The following is a 24818-nucleotide window of genomic DNA, read 5'->3' as shown; positions in this document are numbered from 1 at the left end:
CCGTGGTGGGTCCAACGAGCTTCAATACAACAGCCAACAAACGCATTGCACTTAACACATTCTGGCTGGGACTTTTCTTTTTTTTTTCAAAAATGTTATCATGCTGTAATTCGTATCAACCATGATCGCATCGAGAAACGAAACGTTAGCGACCACCGCCATCACTGGGATTCGAACACATGTGCCTACGGCAATGAGAGCGCTTGAGAGCTGGACACGGCAGTCTACCGCGCTGCTTTGGCGCTTGAAATTTGTGCGGGGCATTGCGCACCACAGACTCTAGAGTTGAGGCGTCTGTCCAATTATTTCGGACACGAGGCAATACTGTACCGAATGAGGACATTTTCTCCAATGCAGTGAACTTATACTTAAGAATATTAAAATTACCCGAAATTTCTTTGTTCCACAAAGGAACGATTTAACGATTGGCATAAAAGGAGGAACGCACGTTTAATTCTGGTTCACCCCGACGCATATAATGTTCCCCACGCAGAATGGTGGCCAGCGACACGGCAGAGCGACTTTCCGCCTCCTCGCCGCGATTGTAGTGCCGGGCACGTGGACGCCTCATCATTCCTGGGGCCGCGCCCTGTCCGTTCGGGACAAAAGGGCCTGCCGCGCGCAAGCGTGAGCGAGCGTAGCGTCGCGCTGTCGCACTCGGTCGCCAAGACGGCGCGCGTAGCAGGAGCCCCGCTGCCGCCAGCGTAGCGCACCGAGTCGCGTACTGTGTGTGTCGCTTCCGGCAAGCGCATTCATACTCCGTGTAAACAATCGGGGCTCCGGCTAGAAACGAGTCGCCGCTGAAAAAAAGGAAGAAAGGGGACGTCGCGCCCGTGTCGCTGGCGGCAGCCTCGGTTCACGCCCGGCTGCGTCGCAAAGCTCCGGAGAAGTGAATGCAAGGGCGCCACCGGACGGAAGCTGTGCGCGCCCAACAAAGAAATGCAGTGGCGGTCGCACTCGGGGAAAAAGGGCCCACCGGCATTGCCAAAGTGTGCTACAACAGAGAGGCCGCGACCGTACCGCGGTTTGCAGCGCATGCGTGCACGTCCCCGGAGCGCTGTCGCACCCCTGACCGGAGGAAAGAATGTCAAAGTTGAATCGTGAGGCGAACATGCTCTGTGGGGTCTGGACGGAAACGCGTATATCCTGGGCGAATACATACTGTAAAAACTGTGTACCCGCATCTCGCAACTGAACTCGGTGACGTCGACTCGCAAAGGTGCTCGCTGCAGAATGAAGCTGAGGAAGAAGGCAGTCAGTGAAGAACATTTCAACTCTATTGTACACGAGTCAGGGATAAAATGAACAGTTAGCACGCTTTCGCTCGACGGGCCACATCGGCAGTCGATACTTTATGTTCCGAAATGGCCGATGCATTGCTATAATGAAAATACGAAGGAAGATAAAACCGGTAATCTTTCACTTCCTTTAAATAAACAAATGGCCAAGCAGGGTGAATAAATATAGCCAAGATACACTAGAATAGCCTCTGTGCGAAACGACTGCTGGATCTCGCAAATGAGCGCCATAACAGAATTTTCGCCGGCCGCCTTGTGTACTAGCATATGCTTATAAAAATTTGCCATGACCCTTGGCGACAAAGCGTGCGCGTACTGCACTGATCATTCTTCAAATAACGGTCAGATTCTTCAATTCAGACCCGGAATGTGAAGGACGAAGTTGCCCCATATGTATTGACTTGAAAAGTACTTTAAACATATCTGGACCTAACAAATATGTGAACACATACATATCCTTGAATTCCAAATATCACTGATAAATAAATCGAATTAGTTATTTTACACCACTGCTTGTAAGTGACTTGCCGGTTTCGTTCAGAAATTTGGGCCTTATCTTATACGGGAGAACGAAGATGGGTTTTACTGGTTGTTGTAACATGTGTGCTAGTGGCGCTATTTATTTGGAACGGCGCGTGCTTTTGCAATCTCCCTGGACCATTTCCTTTTCCGGCACAAAGCGAGGCACGTTAAAATGCTTTTCTTGTCGCGAAAGCTGCAAGAAGGAGAGAGGGCATAAAAAAAAAGTTCGCGAAGGATCCACTGAGCGAACGTTGTTTCCGGAACTGCCTCTCAGGCCGGACCTTCTTCCACCGCGTACGAGCACGGCAACTGAACCGGCATATCATTGCCGACGGTGTCGTCGACTGCCATACCCGGGAACAAACAAAGCGGCACGGGGTATTGAAACCCCGACCGAGGTAAGGCCGATTTGGGGCACGCGGCCTTGCGGCGGCGACAGTGGAAGGCACTCACAGTTCATGCATACTCGATGAGAGCGCGATGAGGGGCGGCGCACACCGGCTGGGACTCCGAGGTCGCGTTAAATAGGAAGCAGACAACGGGACGCCCAGTGCGACGAGCCGCGGTCTTCGTGTACTGGCAACAGTTCGACACTATAGGGAGTGCGCGCGCGCGCCAAGAACGACGCACACGGAACCGCAGTTGCGGTTGGCCGACAGTGCCCGAAAGATGCGCCGGGAAGCGGTAGTCTATCTTCGAATATTATGAGGGGTACTATCAAAGCGTACGGACGGAAGTGAGCCACGACGGCGCGTTTTACGAATAGTTCGCTGAAGGGCCAGTGTTCCGCGGCGCAAGTTGACATTTCGCCACTTATCCGTCGCCGCTTTTCTAGTGACTTAGACCGCGACGCCATTATTTCTGGCGTGCACTAAACGAGTGGCACGAACAGCACCACGCCTCCTCCCCTCCGCTGTTCGCGAAGGGCCGCACGAGCCAGTGTGGTGCCATCCGCTGTATACCACATGGCATCTTACAGAGGTGATTGCAGTTTTACACGCTACAAAGTCAGGCGCATCTTCGACCCAAAGTCGTCGCTTGGCTACAAGGGCCATCACAAACTGGAAGGGATATATCGAGCTATGTCGTGATGCCGTGATAATATATTGAAACAGCATACGGCATGGCTCGATTATACCTTTGTCAGGGGAGGGAAAGGAAGGGTGGGGCCTGTAGGAAGGAGGGGGAGCGCAGAACAAACATAGGGGTATCTTGCTGGCTATAGCGATGACTGCAACGTTTGTAATTGTTTAATAGAGGTGAAAATTGCCGGAGAGCTATCGCGTGATAATGCGCATAAGCTCAGCTTGACAAAGAGACATCATACTCTACTTCCGGAACGCTTTAATTGTTCCCAGGTCATTTTCCTTCAAGAATGGCACACACGCAACCATTCCTGGCAGCTAGAATAAACGCTACGTCAGAGCAAACGCTGCAGCGTTGTGTGATGAAATCGACGGCACATCTTTCGAAAGATGGGCTGTCTATTTGAACGCAGCCGCCACAGCGACATATAGGAAAATATTTGATTCTGAGTGCTCGCCTTGTTACATTTAGTTGACACTCTTTTATGCAGCGTCTCTCCCCTTGCGATATTCCCTAGAGAACTCGCTGTGCTTAAGTCACTATCTTGTCTTGATTAACAATGCCCAAGTAATGTGCGGAGTGACGACCGTTTACGATGGGGGCAGAAAGGTGCCAATGCTATTTTCTTCGAAACCTTGACAACATGGCAGAAGCAAATCCTTCGGTATACTCTTCGTGAACCAAATAGTGCCCTTGTGCAGCAATACAACGCTTTTCAGTGTCCATGCCACTTTCCAAATATTTACTGTATGTATGTATGTATGTATGTATGTATGTATGTATGTATGTATGTATGTATGTATGTATGTATGTATGTATGTATGTATGTATGTATGTATGTATGTATGTATGTATGTATGTATGTATGTATGTATGTATGTATGTATGTATGTATGTATGTATGTATGTATGTATGTATGTATGTATGTATGTATGTATGTATGTATGTATGTATGTATGTATGTATGTATGTATGTATGTATGTATGTATGTATGTATGTATGTATGTATGTATGTATGTATGTATGTATGTATGTATGTATGTATGTATGTATGTATGTATGTATGTATGTATGTATGTATGTATGCATGCATGCATGCATGCACGTATGTATGTATGTAAGTATGTATGTATGCACGTATGTATGTATGTATGTATGTATGTATGCATGCATGTATGCACGTATGCATGCATGCATGCATGCATGCATGCACGTATGCACGTATGCACGTATGTATGTATGTATGTATGTATGCACGTATGCACGTATGTATGTATGTATGTATGTATGTATGTATGTATGTATGTATGTATGTATGTATGTATGTATGTATGTATGTATGTATGTATGTATGTATGTATGTATGTATGTATGTATGTATGTATGTATGTATGTATGTATGTATGTATGTATGTATGTATGTATGTATGTATGTATGTATGTATGTATGTATGTATGTATGTATGTATGTATGTATGTATGTATGTATGTATGTATGTATGTATGTATGTATGTATGTATGTATGTATGTATGCATGTATGTATGTATACACGCAGGATTATGTGAAGCAGGCTTAATCTCCTTCATCACGTCGAGTGTCAGCTTTTGGAACATTTTGGGATTCAACCCAAAAGCCATTTACTTCGAACAGCGTCATGCTATCTATTTCGAGAAGGAATTCGAAAACAACGACATTCAATTCGACATTCGGAAAAGGGAAATGGAGTATAGCGTAAATTGGGTTGGCTTCATCGCATCCCGAGCAGACCGTGCATATCAGGAGGATCGGTTGCGGCTCCTCGGACCTCGCCCATTTCAACGAGCACCCCTCCCCCCTCCCCCCGGGGGGGGGGGAGGTCTAAAAGCACAGACTGCGAGTATGGACGCGATCCAGGCACCACCAGAATTTATAGTCATTGCGGGCAGGTCGCATCGTTAGGTCGGACGGCAAGCACCCTCAAGTAGCCGCGACGAGCGTGAGACACCGCAGGTGTTATATGCCGCTCTCAGGTTCATTGCTGCTGGGTGCTCCGACGTTACACTTGTGGAATTACAGCCTCCCTATAGGCGCTACGCTTCAGCCTCGTTACACCTGTAGTCCACTCGAAAATCAGAAGCACATATAGGAATGAAAAGTTCCCTCCTTGTGAGACAGCTAGCTGGTTCACATCACTTATGCTCTCCTTCAGCGTCATCTATTTTCGAAGACAGACGGTCAGAACGCTCCCTAGAGAGAGCGATAGTGCTAATTTATTAGAGGAAAGGCAGAGATGTCGGCCTGAGATAGTACGCTCCATCGAGTTATAGAGCGTATTGCTATAGCTAAGCATATTACAGAGTTCTGCCTGAGCGTCAAATCCTCCTTGAACCACATTCCTAGTTTAAAGGCGTACAGGCGCAGATAAAGAGGTTTGCAGATACGATAAGTTTTGTCTGCATAGACTTCATTATACCTATGGCCATAACAATATTCTATGCACGGAAAGCTCCATCGGCGAATACTATAGAACACACTACACGCTTCTAATTCCTCTCGAGTGCCTATAACAATGTATTCGCCACTTTATTGGGTTCTTCTCCGCATATCATATGGGCACTCCGTAAAAGGAACAAAAAAATACAGCAGAGAGAACGAGTCAATCTGTCCACTTCGTCAAGGCAGCAAACGCTGCGGAAGGGAGATCCCTCGCTGTATACTGGACACGCACGCTGTCCGTCGCCGGGTCTTTGGGGACCGCAGCGTGCCGCTGTATACTACATAGGCGCGAAGAAGCAGTGACACTGGAGCTGCGGCTGCAGTGGCCGAGCGCGTCGCCCACTTAGGCCGCCCTAAACCCAATTTGGGGCGCGCACAGTGGTGGCCGCGGCGCAACTCAGTTAGGAGCGCTCCGGCGGTGTTTCGCCTGTACCGACCGCGCCGCCGGATCGAATTATCGCGCCGGTTCGGCTTCCCGAGCGGCCAAACGGCCGCTCTAAACACGGCGGCCACAGCGCGGCACACTGCACACCTATAGCGGCGCGGCCGTGTTCGTTCAAGAGAGACGACGCGCTCTCCTGAATGGGCGATTATCGATCCCGCCGCCGCTTCCAGCTGTTCTGAGCGCGCGCTGCACTTTCCCGGCGCCCTCGCGCTGAGCGTGTACGCGCACACACGCGCGCCCCCCGTCCGGCCGCCAACTGTCGCCCGACGCACCCCGTCATGTATACACAGTACGCGTACAGGCGCTGCAGCGGTTGCCCGCACGAGAACGAGTGCATGGCAGTCGATATGATCTTCACCGCTATGGGCCCACGCATATAGAGCACACGACGATCGCGAGCTGCGACTCGCTCTTGCCTCCATCAGATGGCCTAGCTGTATTTTGTCGATTGGATGGCCCCAGCCGGGCTCGCGGCTAGATGCGCTCACCTTTTCGCAGACCCCGTGTATAAGCCAGTTTTATTGTCCCTTTCCCTCTTTTCCTATTCGAACGTTGCTCCTTCGTGCTGAATACAAACAATACTGCGTAGGAGGCGATGAGAAAAAAAGCGTAAAAAACGCCAGTAACGGCGCGTTGTGCACGTCACTGCCGGCTGTCCCACAGCCTGTCAAGGCTGTCAACGCCACGCCTGTCCCATTTATTTACGCATCCACCCCCCAACCACCCCGTCCTTTTATTCCTCTCTTTCACTCCACGTGACCCAGACTATACCGCGTCTGGCCACGTGCCTTCGCAATCGACAGCGCCTTGCCAAGGGGCTTATATACTTGGTCGTCGCTCGCTTTCCCGAGATCGCCTGCCTCCTCCTTGTCCCGGGCTGCATATCAAGTTCTCGGTGCATTGTCTGAGCTGGACCGTCACGCGGTTGGCTCTTGTTTGATTCGCAGTCTGCACAAAGCTAACAAAAGGCGATCAGGTGATCCTCGTTAGAAACGATAAAGTCCGCTTTCTTATACGGTCTAGCGTACTTCGTGTAGTTCACGTAGCTCTCATCGCGAGACAGATCGTGACTCCTCAAAACTGCTAACCAGGCTGACGACTGTCGCGACATTAATTAAAATTAAATTATGGGGTTTTACGTGCCAAAACCAATTTCTGATTATGAGGCACGCCGTAGTGGAGTACTCCGGAAATTTCGACCACCTGGGGTTCTTTAACGTGCACCTAAATCTAAGCACCACGGGTGTTTTCGCATTTCGCCCCCATCGAAATGCGGCCGCCGTGGCCGAGATTCGATCCCGCGACCTCGTGCTCAGCAGCCCAATACCACAGTGACTGAGCAACCATGGCGGGTCAACTGTCGCAACATGCCATTCAATATGAAAGGCGAATGGTGAGATCAGGGAGTCGCATGAGTATAAGATAAACACGCGACTAATCACCAACCGGCATCTATACTTCAGAGTTATTTCGAATGACTAGCTTGTGGTCATCACATCTAGGTCAATATCGTAAAACAGCTTTTTCCCTCTGCTGAAATTGCCCATTGTGACAATTACCCGCTTTAGGCTTACCGTAGATGGGCTGCAATGCGAACCAATGAACAAGGGCCTAAATAATTGAAGGCACTTGAAGTACGCGCTGTTGTGTACGCCGATAATAAAAATCACTGCTACTCTGGCGCAGAATTAGCAAAGCTGTTATTTAGAACTGCTCTCTTTCGTCGATAATAGTCCATCCACTATCATGTTTGACCACAGTTTGTTGTTTTTACCATAGTGTCGAACCGAAATATTTTCGGGTTCGGTTCAGGTTCAGCTCCGGAGCGAAAATAATGTCGGTTTGTATCGGTTCAGAGCATCCCGAACCGGTTATTTCGGGTTCAAATTGGTTCGAAGAAAAAATGGCTGTGGCTTAGCTAAGGTTAAGCCCAGGATGCGAAGCATACTAGCCTTTATTTTAGTTGTTGAACCACTGTTTAGCCTGGTGAACTGCTGTTGCTTGGCTATATTTGGTTCGGCTAGACGAAGAAACAACTCATGCGTTACTCTGCTTCACCTTCAAGAGTGGAACGCGACAGCGTTCCCGTCGACCCGCCAAGGGGTGTAAGACAATGGGCTACGGCGCAGCGACTACGCGCCCCGCATTGGACGCGGTGAGCGTCGACCAACGCAGCGTTCGGCGCGGCAATGAAATGTGCGCCTGAGCAAGCGACGCACGCCTGAGCCTTAGAAACAGCTCGTTTCTAAGGCAACGCCGCATTCACTAGAGGCGCTTTTGTACCGCTTTGAAGCATCGTACTCGTGGCTCAGTGGTAGCGTCTCCGTCTCACACTCCGGAGACCCTGGTTCGATTCCCACCCAGCCCATCTTGCAAGAGTTGAGCCAAAGCCACCTAGAAACAAGCGCAGCTGCTTATATACCACCGCGACACCGCGAGCGACGGCGCGAGTTGCAGCCCCGTTACTCCTCTGTCGTGGCGTCACGGTGGTATGGCATGGGGTCAAAGGTCATTGAAGGCTACACCGCCGCGCCTGAGGAGCTGGGTTGAGGTCTCGCAATATGCTTCGCATAAAAAAAAAACACATTCGCATGCCTCCGGTTGAAAAACGCGCAATGGTAGAGAGAAAAGAAGTTCCCTTGGTTATACTGTGTAAAACCGTTTTCTTTTGCACTGGCATAAACCTGAAATCGTTATTGCAAATATGATGCACGATATACATTTCTATCTCGGTGTCGGAATTTGTTCAATTAGTGAGCTTTGTGGTGGGCTGTGCAATGGTTTAACCCAATACCAGTCCCTCGAATATTCTCCTTCATTGGATTCTTGAAGTCGCCCGCGCACATTATCAGTACTGCGCAAAACTATTATTTATACTGCTGTTAACTAGCCATGTATTAGGCATTCATTTTACCTTTGTAAGGCACCCAGTTAGGAGAACATGTAATATCATAGTAAAACGGGCTGCTGATCTTGTTCGTAGATAGCTGAAAACCGGACACCAAAATAGTTCGAACAGAAAATAACACCGAGAAGAAGAAGAAGAAAATAAACTTTATTAAAAAGAATGGCCCCGCAGTTTTGGCTGTAGTGGCCTTAGGTGGCGGCTCGAAGTCCTTGGACTCGGCGGCATCTTCGGCTTGCTGGACGGTCCAGAGCCGGTCTTCCAGCTCCGGACTTTGAGAGCCGCCTCCTAGCGGAGAAGCTCCCCGGCGGCCCCCGCAGCCGGGGCGGCGTCGGGAGGGAGCGAGCTCGAGGCTTCCCGTACGCTGGTATAACGGCCGCGGTTATGGACGCGTCGCGAACGGTGGCGGTTTCGGTACCGTTGTTGCCGGCACATTCCCAGAGCATGTGTCACAGCGTTGCTCTGTGTCCGCACGCTTTACACGCATCGCAATTTGCAATTGCACGCTTTACACGCCATCCTGTGTAACGGTGGTGCAAGGCGGCCGGGCTAGCGTAGGTGTGTGTTTGCAGTAAGCGTAGATTTTTATTTTTTGTTGGCATTTGACGGTGACGCTATATAAAGGAACGGTGGGCTCACATAAGTGGGGTAGAAAACTTGGCATTACTTTTGTGGAAGTACAGGAAGCATGATTTTTCTCTGCTGATGGTGACTCTTGCACGACGCGCCTTGCCGGTGATAATATGAGAGCCTCGCGTGCTCTTGCTTTTTGATCCGAGCGGCTGGTTGCGGAAATGCCAACCACCTGTCGTCGGCGTATTCCCGTGTTGACACACCAGCCGGTAAGGGAAGCTTCAAAAGTCTATGAATAATAATGTTCCTTAGTAGAGGACTTATTATGATGAGCCCTCGGCACTTCCAATTGAAGGTGGAGTTTATGCCTTGCTGGCGCTAGAGCAGTAAACGACAGGTCGGTGTTTGAGGAAATATTTTCCTAACTGATGGTTAATGTTCTTAGATAAGTTGTGAGATTTGAAAAACTGTAATACTGCGGGATGCGAAACGCTATGCAGAAGCGTTTTCGATTTCGCCAATGGTGAAAGGCATGTCGTTAGTCGTATTGTAGTCAGCCATTAATTACAGGAGCCGAGTGCAATAATCATCGTCAGTGGATCTACAGAAATGTGTGCGGTTAACCACGTAGCGAGGTGTAAAACACTTGTTACGAAACTAACACCCGGAAGTGGAACGATGGGAGTTGCTGCGTGGCGTGCTGTCTGCCAAACGAGATTTGGAATGGAAGGCGGAATATATTTCACTGTCCTAACGATGTGCGAAGCCACTTGGAGGCCGATGTTCTCAAAAAATCAATGTGCACTTTATAAGTGGCAAAAGCGTAGTAGTAAGCAGATTTGTGAGAGTTCCCGAGCTGGGGTTTTGTTATTTTTCATAAACGCCTACGCTTTGGAGATGCGTTTACGTTCCATCGCCAAATCTGGTGTCCACCAGGAATGGCTTCCGCCCGCCTGGTCGCAGAACAACTTGTTGTAACTGAGTTTTACGCAAGCGTCTGAATAAAATTAATACAGAATTTCATGAAAAGCTTTAGAGCTTTTTTTCAATGAAGGGGAGTTTATCGAACCTATTGGGAAACAATTATAGTTACACAGCTATTCCATAATTCTTTGTTTTCCAAATTTTGTAAGGCATTTTAGTTGAGGCTTGTTTTGACTGAAAAGAGAGACTTGAATATACTGCATCAAGACGGCAAGGTTGGCCAGTTGGTTGGGATTCATAGTAAGGTTCGTTAAAGCGCTACACAAGACAAAGACAAAAGAAGTTATAAAACAACGACACGGCGCTGAATGTTTTGATAGTAAGAGTTTTGGAATCGCTAATGAGCCAGTCGTAGACATACGAGGCGATAGCAAGAGATGCTAACATGCTATCCATCTAGCTGGGGGCAACGTGCGATTGAAATGTATGTTGGGATGTAAGGTTGTTGAATACTACGAAATCATTGGCAGATGCGAATTATGAAGACTATGCACCATGCGTATATCCGTCAATTGGGCCCCCAAAGTTAGAGTGTCGCATTAAAGTCGCCGGCTATGTTTACAAAAGAGCGCATGATGTGAATGACGCAAACTTTCATTTCGTCGTGCAGTGGTTCGAGTGGAGCATGAGGTGCTGTATAAACTGCGATGACGGCAAATGTAAAACCAGGGGTCGCGCACTTCGCCGCTACTACGTATCCTGAGGTGCGAAATGTAAATATGTCGTAGCCATGTCGTGCTAATATGTCGTGCTAATAGGTGCCGACAATACGTACTGTTGAGTCAGCCAATGAGATCGCACTGGCGAGCAACATGACTGTTACAGAGGTAACACTCCGTGCGCTGCGACGAATTGACGCAAGAGTCGTCGACTACTCTCGCCAGCGCAGCGACCCGCACAGTTGTCGAATTTCAGCAAAAATTACCCTGGGCTGAACCTATGTTCAAACCGGTTCGGAACGGTTCCTCCAAAAAGTTCTTGCTGGGGTTTGGATCCAAGATGGCGGATAACACATCGGTTTGCTTCGGTTCCAGTTTTTCGGTTCAATTCCGGTTCGGTTCAACACCCCTGTTTTTACGATTCCATCTAGTATACCAACTGTTCTGTGAGAACAGGCCCTGGTTTTCATTATTTCCCCTAGGACACTCTTTACCATTGATGTATGTTTCACACTGAACTTCCTCCGTGATATACGTACACAAAGAACGCTCAAGTCCTCGCTTATATTATTGGTACAAGGAGACAAATTAAACGTTTGTTAAGAGCAACTACACTTCAATTACAATGCAGAAAACAAACTTGTGCTTTTTTGGGGAAATTTGGTTTCTTCTGAGGTAGAAAAAGAGAAAAACGGCAGACGCTCGCGCGGCCTGAACGGGAAGCTTTCCCTGCAGCATTTGCTTCCGGCTTTCTGCGAAGATACTAAGCAGGCACCGAGTGAATGATGCGCCTGCTGCCAAAGACCTGCTACAGAAAGACTTGTGTGCTACACATCTGTGGGGATGAAAAATGCCCTTGTAACGCGCGGTGCTTCAGAAAAGCCATTACGGAGCCTCGATCTTGCCACACTCAACCAGCAGCATCTCTTCATCCAACATACGCTACATTTAAAGTCCGTTTCCGCAGACAGTCGTCGTGCACGAATGAAATGCATCATTTACAGCGACTTCTGCTTACAAAGAAGAAAACCTCGTCAATTGTCCGAGCTGTTTTCAGCAAATTAATTCGTCAAGATGGCTCGTACAAGTCGAAACACGACACGTGGTGAAACGACCGCGCCATTGAAGCAGGCTTTCTGATCTGCGCCATCGCCTCTTCAAATCGACTCGGTAGCGCCATTTCTGCCTAACATATACGGCCCGTATTCTATTAACGATATTAACTTATCGTTTCTACATTCCATTTATTAAGCGCAAGTAATTTCCCCTATGTTGTCCTTGGTGTCAGTGTTTGTTGGCTTCTCATGATATGACTAATAAAAATCGGGCCCCTCGGTTAACCCCTTTTTTTCACGTATATATATATATATATATATATATATATATATATATATATATATATATATATATATATATACACACACACACACGTCTCGTCCTCCTGAATAAACGAAAGTGCGCAAATCTAGAATATTTTAGACGATCATCCAAAGCTCCGGCATATTCAGTTAATCAATGAGCGTGCCTACACCTAAAGCGACATATCGTTGCTCATGCTTAGCTTTGTCTTGAGCAATCTTAAAAAGTCATCGCATACACATCTCCATGGACGGCTGCTCTTTGCCAAGTGAGCGATACGTGCTCGATACAAACGGTGATTCGGGAGGAGGCGGAGGAAAGAAAGGGAGAAAGCAGGGATGTTAAGCAGAAAAAAATCGCAGTTTCGCCCCCAAAAGGCGAAGCATCGACTTCGATAGCGGATTAGTAGACATCTATACGAAGTAAGGATAGTAGTCTTATCGACCGCATAAACTTGTAAACATTCACTGACTAACTAAATTAACAAATGCGGTGTCACGCGCGCACAGGCAAACATGAACACATTTCACTCGATGACCATGGAATCTCGCTGTTAAAACGCTGCAGCATCGAGCGAATTGACTATGTGCACTTTGCCTACATCGTAGATCACTTTGAATATGAGAGGCCCGAGCCACCGCGCCATATACGCAGCAGCCGCGGGAGTAGAACCCCCCCCCCCTCGTTCCTTCCCCTCCCCCTGGTGCCTTGTGCTCGACGGAATACGGTACGCTTTATGCCCGCCTTCCTCCCTTGTGCGCGCGAGATTCAGTCGCGATCGTCGGGTGACCCTCGCAAGTTTCACTCGCACATACAGTATACGGCGCGCGGCGACGATGTTATTGTGCTTCGACTTCATAATACGGAGCACCAGGGCGACGGCGACGATGACGACAGAAATGCGCCTGGGGTGACCATATAATTGCTGTTGTAATATGTGGTTGGCTACCCTATGCGGAGAGATGACAAAAGGGGGAATAGAAAGATGAGAGAGAGAGAGAGAGAGAGAGAGAAGGAAAGACATGGCGAATTCGCGCACGCGCACGGAAAGCAACACTCAAAGCATAAAAAATTGTAATAGGTGCATTGTGTTGATGTCAGTTTACCCGGCGTGTAATTTTCAAAAATAACTTTTGAAACGGCGCAAAAGGGAAGAGCCGTGTCTTTCGTTCCTTTTGCGCTGTTTGAAAAATGAGCGTTAAGCAGCTCGCCCGATTGCCCACCTTGTTAAACATCTTTCAATACGAAACAGTAGCTGACATTCGCTAAACAACAAACAGGGACAACAACAATGTCACGCTGGCGAGTACATTATTTAATATTGTTTGAAGACAACGGAACGGACGAGTTCAGAACGTAAATAGAGTTAACCAGTACAGCTATCATGCATGCACGCCGGACATGAATGAAATAACTGTCTCATAGTAAATCACTGTTTATGACAGATCCGGATTCGTCCTTCTTAGCTCACTCGCTGGCTAAGTAAGACTAGTTAATAAGGACGCGCTAACCAGCCGGTTGGTAAAGGTAAGAAACAAGAAATATCCAGTCCGCATCAAGCTCTACTCTCTGGTAATACACTAATGTATCTACTTGGACCTGTTAGTACGCCATAAGTATACAGTGTTGCACATAAAAGAAATCAACACAAGAAAGAACGATGGGACACACAAGGTACCTTTTGTGTCACTTCGTTCTTTCTTGTGTCCGTGTCCTTTATGAGCAACACTGCACATACATCTGGTAATAGTTAATTCCGAACCGAGGCCTTCCACTACGCGTAGGCTTTCTGTAGCTACCAAAACCAGGTGACATCTAATCTTGCATGACGGTTGCTCTGCTATCCTTAGCAATTCAATTTTTGCGAGCCCCGTGAAGTCGAATTAGTTCGTTGTGTCGTAATGTACGGAGAAGATGTCATTCCTGATTTATTTGCTCGGAAAAAGAGAGAGAGATAAAAAAGGAAAAGGCCACTGAAATAGAGAAAACGTGAAATTAAGAAACCCACTATACTGCAATGCAAGGACACTGGCGTGAGCCAATCGCTGTCGCAATATTTATTGCGCTATGCTAGCATTCACGCGACAGAGCCACACGTACACAGACATGCGCGAGCGCGATCGCACAAAGTGATAAAAACAAACAAAACACCGAGCGCACAACGACGACGATGCCATTCATTGTTCTTTCTTGCCTGTTTTCTGATTACTTTTGTTTTACGGCAGGTGGCTGTTCATAATCGGTACTTGGGTAGAGTGTTTGCATACGGGTCGCGACTTTGCCTGCCCTGTCGTTTGCTCACTCGTATTCTATCGCATGATCATGCCGCCGGCGAATAGCGAAAATCATCTCAAGCGACGCTAGCTGCTTCGACGAACCCCAGGAAACAAGCCATGATTTCCCAACGGACAATGTCATCGCCGAAACGTGGGTAGTATCAACTCGGCGTCCACGCGAGTGCTCCCCGTGAACTTCGCCGCACCGACGCCGAAAGTACTTAATGAAAAGAGGGACCTCCGCCTCGATCGCCGTCTTCGGTATACCGTGCCCCGTCCCGCAGAAAGCAAAGCTCGTTAGCCTCTTCCGCCGCTTCCGAAATCGGCCGACTGGAAAGAACTCGAGCGTGACAGTCAGCCGGCAACTTGTAGAAGGCGCTGTGGTTTATCCGCGTCTGCGACTACATGAGAGAAAGAATCTGTAACGCTCCGTGGACGTCACTGAATTATACGAGCACCGTCTTTTCATCAGCCCTTTTTGCCTCCCGGCGGTGTTCTTTAGAAGGGAGATCACGCGCTCTTGAGCACTATAAACAAATCTTGTCTGTACGCGTGTCGTCCGCCGTTCGTTCTGATGTGATTGCATTCTCGTCAATATTGCCGCCGCATGTTCGGCTCGTTATAACTAGGTCTTCAAACTAACCACACACACACACATAACGGGTGCAACACTCACAATACTCACAACACCGCGAGACGCGCCGAACGCGTTCGCGCACAATGTTTGGCGAAGTTGCGGCGTTCGCTTTGAACTAAAAGCGAAGGCTACAACCTGGCCGGCACCGTGTCACAGGGTCATCTATGTTGGAGAAGCAGCCACTCACTCGAGTCGAGCTCGTTGATCTCCTTGGCGCGGACAGGGGAGGCGGCGAAGCCCAGGTAGAGCCAAGCGCAGAGCGCACGCCACAGGGCGCCGGAACACAACATCGCCTGGAGACGACGCTGCAACACCGAGCAGCACTGCTTCCCGCCTTTCACACGCTCATTGCCACCACCACTCACTTAGTGCAGCGACGCTGCATCACCGCTTTCTGCCGTCCGAGCGCCGCGGCGGTGGGACTCGAGTCTGGCTCACGCCGAGCTGCGCATCCGCCGATACTCGGCGCAGGAGACACACTGGGCTGGACCGACGCCGCCGACGCTCTGGCGGCTCTGACTCATTGCGCTTCGCCCCGCGGCTGCTGCGCGCTCCGCTCTAGCGGCTCGAGCGGCGTCGTCTGCAGCACCCAGCGCCACGCTCCCGCCAGGGGGCGGCGCCGCGGGAAAAGTCCCTTAGGTGCGCGCAGGTCGACAGCCACCTCGCTCGTCGTTTCAGCTGTGGTCGTGTCGGTAGCAGCAGGCCGTATCTGTATCATCCGAAGCACGAGCACGACGACTTGAGCGGGATGCGCTCTGCGAAGGAATAAAACAACCGGGCCCGCATTATATGAGAGAGAGAGAGAGAGAGAGAGTTCTTACGCAATAATTATCCTTTTATCGTTCCAGCTTATCGTGCTGTTGGACATATCAACAAATGTGGCCGGCCAGTAGACCACAGCATTTACGAAGCAAAAAGTTGATAGGCTCGGCCCTATGTGCGAATCTACAGATATTTTCGTTCGTGTTAACAGCCTTTCACTGATCCACCTAAGCAGGCAGAATTAAAGAAGTAGGCAGAAAGAAAAATATTGGAGGAATAGAGCATCACTTAATCCAGGCATAATCTGCCTTAATTATGCATAGTCAGAACTCGATGTATTAGCGACATGTGAACGTTCACTCACAGTGTGCGTTACCAGAACTTCCACTATCTGTACAGCCACGGCATGAAAAAGAAAACAGAAAACCTTGTACTCAGCGAGGAGCAAAACACACTAGAAAAATGTTAATGAAAGTTCACATAAGATAGAGAGGCGAAAGAAACGAGAAAGGCAAGCAGGTGAATGGGAACGGAAGATATGGTTTGCCACCCTGCATCGGGGTACAGGGAGGGTGAAGTATAAGGATAAGAAGAAAGTATATATATATATATATATATATATATATATATATATATATATATATATATATATATATATATATATATATATATATATATATATATATATATATATATATATATATATATATATATATATATATATATATATATATATATATATATATATATATATATATATATATATATATGGAGAGAGAGAGAGAGCACAATCACATGATCACAGCCGGTTGCTATTGTTACGTGGGACTTCGACATATGTTACGTGAGAAGACGCAGACGCGACGCTATATAAGAAACAGGCTGATGATGACGATGATGATATTTACAGATCGATCCGCTGCACTTAGCCAAAAGGCAACAGTGCGCGCTAGCTGCAAATCATCGTGGTCGTCTTCGCACCCTTGGCCTCTTCGTCCTTATACATCGGGAATACTGGTCCGTAGCCCCATCACCGCATGCTATGGTAGCACATGGCCACGTGTAGCACAATGAGCACCAATGAAGGAGTTAAGAGAGCGTATCCGTTCACAACACTGTTTCACCAACATGTTTCGTAACTTCTAGTGTGCCGCAAGGTTTAATCCTTGTGCCTTTGCTATTTCTTATTTATATTAAGGATCTACTGAACAATTTAACATCTAACGTCCGGCTTTCCGCTGATGACTGTGTTATTTATCGTGAAATAACTAACCCAGGCGATTCCCTCTCACTTTAATCAGACCTTGACATCAATTCGTGATGTAATCAACGGCTACTGAAACAGAATGTCAATAAATGTAAAATTATGACATTTTTCTCGCGATAGTGCTGGTTCTACATTTTCCTACAAAATTAAGAACTCTATTCTTTTCTCTGTCACGTCCGTATAGATATTTAGGTGTTCACATTAATAATAATCTGCCATGGCAAACTCACATCGAATGCGTGACTAATTCTGCTAACCGAACAACATTCTGCTGCACAATTTTTCTCGTGCCGCCACTTCCCTCAAACTCATATTGTATGAAACATTTCTGAGATCAAAGCTAGAGTATGCTTCATCAATTTGGGATCCGTCTACAACGTAGCTAACATACTTACACGAAGATATTCAATACCGGTCCGCACATTTTATTGTATGTAATTATTTCCGCAGTGCAAGCATATCAGCCATACAAACAGCCACACTTATCATCAAGATGGAAACTCGCCCGGATATCTCTCTTTCATAAAATTTATTTCTGTAATCCTGAATGGAAACATGGCGTTCTCATACAACCTGTTTACGCATCGCCGCGAGTCGACCACAACGTCAAAATACAAGTGCAAACTTGCCGCACAAACCTTTTCTACCATTCATTTCTGCTGAAGACAGTATCTGAATGGCATCACCTCCCTGCCTCGGTCAGCAGCAATCCTGACCATTCATCTTTTTAAGCTGCCTTATCTAACGTCCTATCACGTCGTATGCATAAACCACTGCTCTCTGTAATGCCGTTAGGCATTGAGAGTATTTTGAATGAATGAATGAATGAATTGCGCTTAGTGTTATACTGAAGAACATAAGGGACAAGACGCGGATGCTCGTCAGTGTAACACTAAGAGCAATACAATCATGAACGTCCACCATCTAGCCCCATTCATTGCGTTACTGAATATATGAATGAATGAATGAATGAATGAATGAATACTAAAGCCGTTTGGGCAGATCGAGAAGCACAGTAAGCAGGGCGAGTCGGTATGATTGCATTATGAAGACCGGCGCACAAACCCACGGTCAGTGTTGTCCTCTTTTCTCTGTCCGTGTGTTTAGGCGCCGGTTTTCATGACTTGCAGGTCTGATGGCGATATATGATCAAAACCAGTTAGCGCAAATAAACGTGCACGCAGTCAGATAGTAAGCACATTCACGATCGATCACCTTTCAAAGAGACCGCATAAGTCATTATCTATTAGAAAGTCCCCAAATGCTGTGACAGCGTGTATTTTTTGGGGACCAGGGACCAAGAACCTCACCCCAAGATAAAGGACCCCCATATTGCCGGTTTGAGCGGCTACGCAGGTTCTCTCGCAGGTTCTTCACACCTGTTCTTCACACCTGTTCACACCTGCCATCACATTGATCATATCACAATTAAGGCATGCCGTGTTCTAGGTTTCCTGCGCAGATATCCAAAACGTTGGCACTGGAGACAAAGGTTTCATTGTACAAATCAATTGTGTGATCAGTTCTGGATTATGCTTGCGCTGTGTGGGATCCGTGGTCGGCACGTGGCGTGAACAGTTTAGAAAGAATTCAAAGCATAGTCGTTCGTTTTGTTTATTCAAATTACACCAGGAATTTCAGTGTTTCAAGAGCAAAACAAAGCCTTGGTTGGGAACCACTACAGCAACGCAGGAAATATCTCAGAATGAAACTCTTAAATTAAATCATGGGGTTTTACGTGCCAAAACCACTTTCTGATGAGGCACGCCGTAGTGGGGGACTCCGGAAATTTCGACCACCTGGGGTTCTTTAACGTGCACCTAAAGCTAACTACACGGGTGTTTTCGCATTTGGCCCCCATCGAAATGCGGCCGCCATGGCCGGGATTCGATCCCGCGACCTCGTGCTCAGCAGCCTAACACCATAGCCACTGAGCAACCCCGGCGGGTAATGAAACTCTTTCACAACATATTCCACTCTCGAACAGGTATAGATCCCGGGAAATATTTTTCCAAGCCTGATTACGTTTCTCAATGGCTGGACCGTGAAAATAATGTTAAAGAAATAGCCTGCAAAACTCGTTTAAAATGTCATTTTCCCACAGAACCATAAGCCAATGGAACAAGCTACCATCAGATATCGCAACGATTCTCTCAAACGATGTATTTTCACACTCTATACGCCCACTGAAGTAATATAGTGTTTTTGTGTGTATGTAAGAGTATGAAAGTGTTCCGGGTGCATGTTTTGTTTTGCCTGCTTTATTTATTGGTTCTTTGTTTCCTCCCCCCCCCCCCCCCCCCCACTGTAATACCTTCGGGCGCTGTGGGTGTTCTGATAAATAAAAAAAAAACATGTATTACGGCCAATCGATGAGCGATGTTCCCGAGACGCATGCAGAGTGTTGCAGCGGTTGCTAGCAGCGTACGACTTCTTCTTAGAAGACGGGTCAGAAGAAGTAAGACGGGTAGACCACCATCAGGAGTAGTTGATGTATGAGGGTATCAAAGGTGATGTCAGTGCGGTGGTATATTCTGAAGCGGCAAATAGGGTCAATCTTGAGGGGCAAAATTCGTAAAGTTTTTCGTTCGTATAAGCGCTGTTTGCATGCTTGACTTGAAGCGCAAAAAAAAAAACAGAAAACAAACGAGAACACGGGGACAGATGAAAGACCAGACAGAATGAGCAGTCATGCTGTATTGTCTTCCTTTCAGCTGTCCGTGTGTTTGTTTGTTTTTTCGCTTTAATTCAAGTATGCATTCTCACGAACACGCACAAATTACAGCTCTTATAAGCGCTGTTTGCCACTGGCTGGCCACCATCGCTAATCATATGTTTGACATCACGATTGGTTTTGCGAACCATTCTAGTGCAATAATTTTTTGTTTGTGAATACAGGCGAATGTTTATTTGTCTCGAATACTCAATTACTTTGTCGCAACTACCATGTTAAATTCAGCAGCATTTGCTTTTAAGCCTCACTACTGAGGCAACGAGCGCAACTGGTCTGGCCCTGAGGCCGAGTTTTCTTCAGTGCCCATATTAATGCACAAAAAAGCAAATAAGGGCACACTTCATCCTTTGGGTAGAGGCTAGCTGTGCGTCTAGAGAGGATATGGCTGCTGTACGCAAATTCGAAAGTGTTAAGAAGCGAGAGCACCAACTGTAGGAAATGAATAGTTGCCCGCAGAAGGGGGTAAGGAGAAAAAAGGGGGCTTATGTGCAACAGCTGCTGGACAAGAAAGTCAGGCCATTTCTCCCCTCAGCCTACGTTGCTGGTGCATGAGGGTAGGGAAAGGGGTATGTAGTAGTGTCAGAATAAAAAAAAAAGAATATAGAAATGACAGATGGCAAATAGCTTCTGCGGAAGCCTCCAAGGTAGAGGAAAGTCCATGAAAGGAATAATTGTCATCCACCCGTCTGTAGCGTGACTCCTTGGTAGCGTCGTGCTTTAGTCGGGCGTATGACAATTTTAAGTAAATTAAAATTAAATTCTGGGAGTTTAAATGCCAAAACCACGATATGATCGTCAAGTACACCGTATTGGGGGATTCTGGACTAATTTCGACTACCTCGGGTTCTGTAAAGTGCACCCAATGCAAGGTACAGGAGCGTTGTTGCATTTCGCCCCCATAGAAATAGAAATGCCGCTGCCACAGCCGAGATTTGATCCCGCGCCCTTCAACTTAGCGGCGCAATGCAAAAGTCACTACACCACCATGGTTGGTTGACAACAATTTTCACTTTAAGAAACGACCAGCACAACACATGTACTCGTACACTAGCACAGGCACGTTTCCAAGAGGCTCGGGGCCCGACACAGGGCGACATGCTGTCTTGTCCGAAGTGTGAACACAAAGAAACAAACAATAACAAAAAACAAGCGTTTATTCCAGTGTAGTCTATACACAACAGACCCTAATATAGTCCTCATTCTCCTTGTTCAGAACAGCACTTTGCCTTGATATCCATACCTTGGCCGACAAAGTGCACCACGCTATATTTCAGTGGCTTCCAAGATACTGTGGCGTCATAGATAGAGCCGTTCAGTCAGCAAAAAGGAATCGACGCCATTATCATGGTCAGAAGCCGCTAGAAAACTTCGAATACTTGCGCGCGTGTGCGAGAGAGAGAGTTAGAAGCTTTAATGATATGCTGGAGAGGTTAGCCTGGCGTGCTGCTCTAGGTTCTGGGTGTTGATTATGATATACACAGTGATAAACACTTAAACAGTACATTCAGTCGCACACATACACATACAGGTACACACTATAGAGATATCTACAAAATTTCGTGAAGGCTTGTGGCCCGCAAGAACATCAGCAGCACTTTCGTGGTGCGTAACGCGCAAGTGATGCTTTGCCAAGGGCCGAGAATGTGCCGCGCTTCCAAGCTCTAGTCCCGCCGAGTCAAAGACTGTCCCTGTGACACGTAGCGGCAGCAGTCGCGCACACGATGTTGCAGGTCGTCAGGGGCGTTCCACACAAAGCACATTGGCAAGTTTGTCAGTTGAATTTTGCACTTGAAATAGTTCGTGTACGCCACGTTGAATCTGATACAGTGGAGGCATGTTTGGCCTTACCTACTGAGGCCTTGCGGCATACAAAAGTCACAAGATGGATCGATTTTATATAGAGTTCCGTACTGATGGCTTGCCTCTGTCCAGAGGGATCACTGGAAACGCCATACAGGTATCTGGGACATTTCTTTCGAAGTGTCGTGTCCAGCTTTGGCAGTACAGTAAGAATGGACGCTGCCTTGTATTCTGCAGTGAGCTGGTAACCCCTGCAGCACAATACTGTGATGCAGTTAGCAGGCTTTATTGCATAGGCGTCACATGTCCATGACGAGTGCTTCCTGCGTATAGTGCATAGCTATAATGTATAGCTTTGCCTGAAAATGCCATGTATAGCACATCCTTTGCTGGAACTGTCTGCCTCTTTTCTAGTATAAGGAGAGCTAGAAAGGAAGAAAAATGTAGGATGTTGTGGGAACACATCTTGTCGGCCCCATGCAAAGAAAACAGTATGGAGTGACGGTACTGATTAAGAAAGTTCAAGTGACGAAGAACAAAGCAAGTACACGGATAAATGCGCAGAGTAAGACATCGTTCGTCACTCAAAAATGCCTTTCATACTCGTACCACGCACGGGGTCAATGCTGGGGAAAATTCAGTAGTAAAAGCAAACTCTAGCCGTGGCTGACGTATGCGGCAGGAAGTGTTACCAAAGTCGCTTACCGTTACCGAAGTAGAATTTGCTGGTGGCGCTGTATATTATGACTTCTGGGGCCGAGTCCATTAAGGTTTTCTTTCGTAAATACCCTGTTCCAGTAGCTAGCCGCCTTCGCTAATAATATGACCAGCATTATGATTGCCCGAAAGTTGCTCTAACAAACACTTCTGGCATGATAGCCTTTTGTGAATACGGGCCCTCGTGGCGCTCGTGACGATTTTCATCTACTAGGCATTTTGATCATTTTGAGCGGGGGACGGTTAAAAATCATTTATCGGGGCGTGCTTTATGCTGTAGTGAGCATAAATTCCGAAGCTACTTCGTATTCAGAAATAAACACGATATTCACTGTACGAACAAGTGAGTCAGAGAGGCGCATTGTAGATCCGGCAACACTTCTTGAATCAGGTATATAAACATTTCCTAAACGCAAGTCAGTGAGGTGTTTGAGAAGTGATTCATGTATTATTATCTTTCAGGGCATATAAAATGCAGATATTAGGGTAGCTCAGGCTTTCCTGCAGTTGCTTTAAATAACGGCCAATTTTCAATCGTGCTGATGACCCAAAGGCGCATCGAGAAAACACGGCGTCGACTGAAGTAAGCAAGTCACTAGGAATGCTATTATTCTTCATATAAGCTTGCTCCTTTAAAGCTAAGCAATATCGTTCTATCGAAAACTACAACACACAATTTCAATTTTGCGCTCCTGGTCGATTATTTTAAGAGCACATCCCAGCAAGTCGTAATGTCGCTTTATAGAAGGCGGCCGGTCAATTGCGAACAGCACCTCCTAACTAAAATTTTTTTGCGAATTCGACCCCCGGTCTTTAGCGATTGTTGTCTGGACGAGTTACGCTGTCTCCTTAATTGTGCGAGGCGGTAACCAAGGTAAAGTTTCGTTGACCGCTTTGCACACATTGGCTACTCTGCATGGCACGTGTGCTCCAATTTTTATGCAAGCATCTAAAATAATGTGGACGTATACGCTGAGGTGTCATTGTTGGTTATTCTATAGGTCGTTCATTCCAGATGCTCACCGCGAAATCGTGGGCCTTCTTGCATGCGGTTATTGAACGAGTTCAATGAACTGCGCTTGAACCTCCGCGAATTGACATTCGCGGAGGTTCGCGGATGCGCGCGAAATTTCGACGATTCTTGTGGCAGTGATATAACAAACTCTACAACGAGGGCCGCAGGACGCAGGGCTCTGTCAAGCGCGCTTGCGCATAGGACTGCAAGCGTCTGTGCAGCCGCTCAGAGTTTCAGTGTACAAGTTCTGGCCAGTCTAGTTACTAAAAGAATTGACACCAGCGGCACGACATTCTAAACGACGAGAGGGCGTGCCTGCATTAGTGCCCGTTGACACACGGAGCCAGACCGATTACATGGCCCACAGCGAGTGCAAATTCGCATTCGCTTCCCCGTTTGAGCATGTCGCTGCCCAGCCGTGTAGGAAAAATATAGTTATAGCTCCCTCAGAAGGAGGACATTTGTGCCTCGACTGGCCATGAAGGGAGGTGTTTAAAAAATTGCAATATAAAGCCCTGAAGACTGCTTTCAATACCAGCGATGCTGTGCGTTACGGCGTTGCTGTCAGACGAAGAAATGTTAGCGCTGTCTCTGTGTCACTGCTCCATATCGGGGATCAGTAAGACACGACAGCATCGGAACTTAGCGGGTCCTGCACGCGGAAACCGGAAGTGACTGAATGGACATCACGTTATCTATGAAAAACAACTTTAAAAAGAGACATTGCGACACGGTGAAGTATAGTGGGCGAAATATTTAGGGCAACATCAAGCTCCGATGCAGATTCGAGCCCATATGGTGTGAAATAAAGAAGTGGGAACACTGTGGATCGTTTAAAAGGCAAGCTTAAATCGTTTAAAAGGCAAAAGTGCTCGATTCTTGCTGCAGGAAATCAATAACGTTTTGAGAAGCATGACGTAATAGTGTGTTGTCAATAAAGGTGGTCAGCCACCGAGTATATGTTTCAGGAATAAATTTCGCCAATACTTCAACAGGGAAACATTTGCATCGCTTCGGCGCATTTGTCTCAGTAAGTGGAAATATTTCTTATTGACCCTCGCTTTTCAGCGTCAGGCTAAACTTCATCCAATCAGTTCAGTAAGCGTCCTCAATAAAATAAGTGATCCTTAAATGGACACCAATGGAAAATGCCGATTCAAAATAAGATTAAGAGTATTGCAGATCTAAGCAACTCTTAGTGCTTTGAAGATGTGCATTCGGGCGCACGGCAAAGACACAAAAGTGGGCGGTCCAAGCGTCTTGAAAAAGAAACGTACATTCTTCAGTAGGCAGAGAGAGA

The 24818-nt window shown here is 47.2% G+C and overlaps 1 protein-coding gene across 2 annotated transcripts in view; it reads right to left on the bottom strand.

Annotated features, from left to right (window-relative positions):
- LOC135903947 (multiple epidermal growth factor-like domains protein 9) overlaps positions 1 to 24818 on the bottom strand; it is a 254026-nt gene that overhangs the window by 162290 nt on the left and 66918 nt on the right. For both annotated transcript variants that reach the window (XM_065434446.2, XM_065434447.2), the window contains exon 2: positions 15411 to 15978. In XM_065434446.2, coding sequence (XP_065290518.1) covers positions 15411 to 15513 — 103 coding nt within the window. In that variant the 5' untranslated portion in view covers positions 15514 to 15978. The remainder of the gene's footprint in view (positions 1 to 15410; positions 15979 to 24818) is intronic.

This window comes from Dermacentor albipictus, chromosome 1 (genome assembly GCF_038994185.2).
Source record: "Dermacentor albipictus isolate Rhodes 1998 colony chromosome 1, USDA_Dalb.pri_finalv2, whole genome shotgun sequence".
In the NCBI taxonomy this organism is placed as follows: domain Eukaryota; kingdom Metazoa; phylum Arthropoda; class Arachnida; order Ixodida; family Ixodidae; genus Dermacentor; species Dermacentor albipictus.
This window is presented reverse-complemented; position numbering and strand designations above follow the sequence as displayed.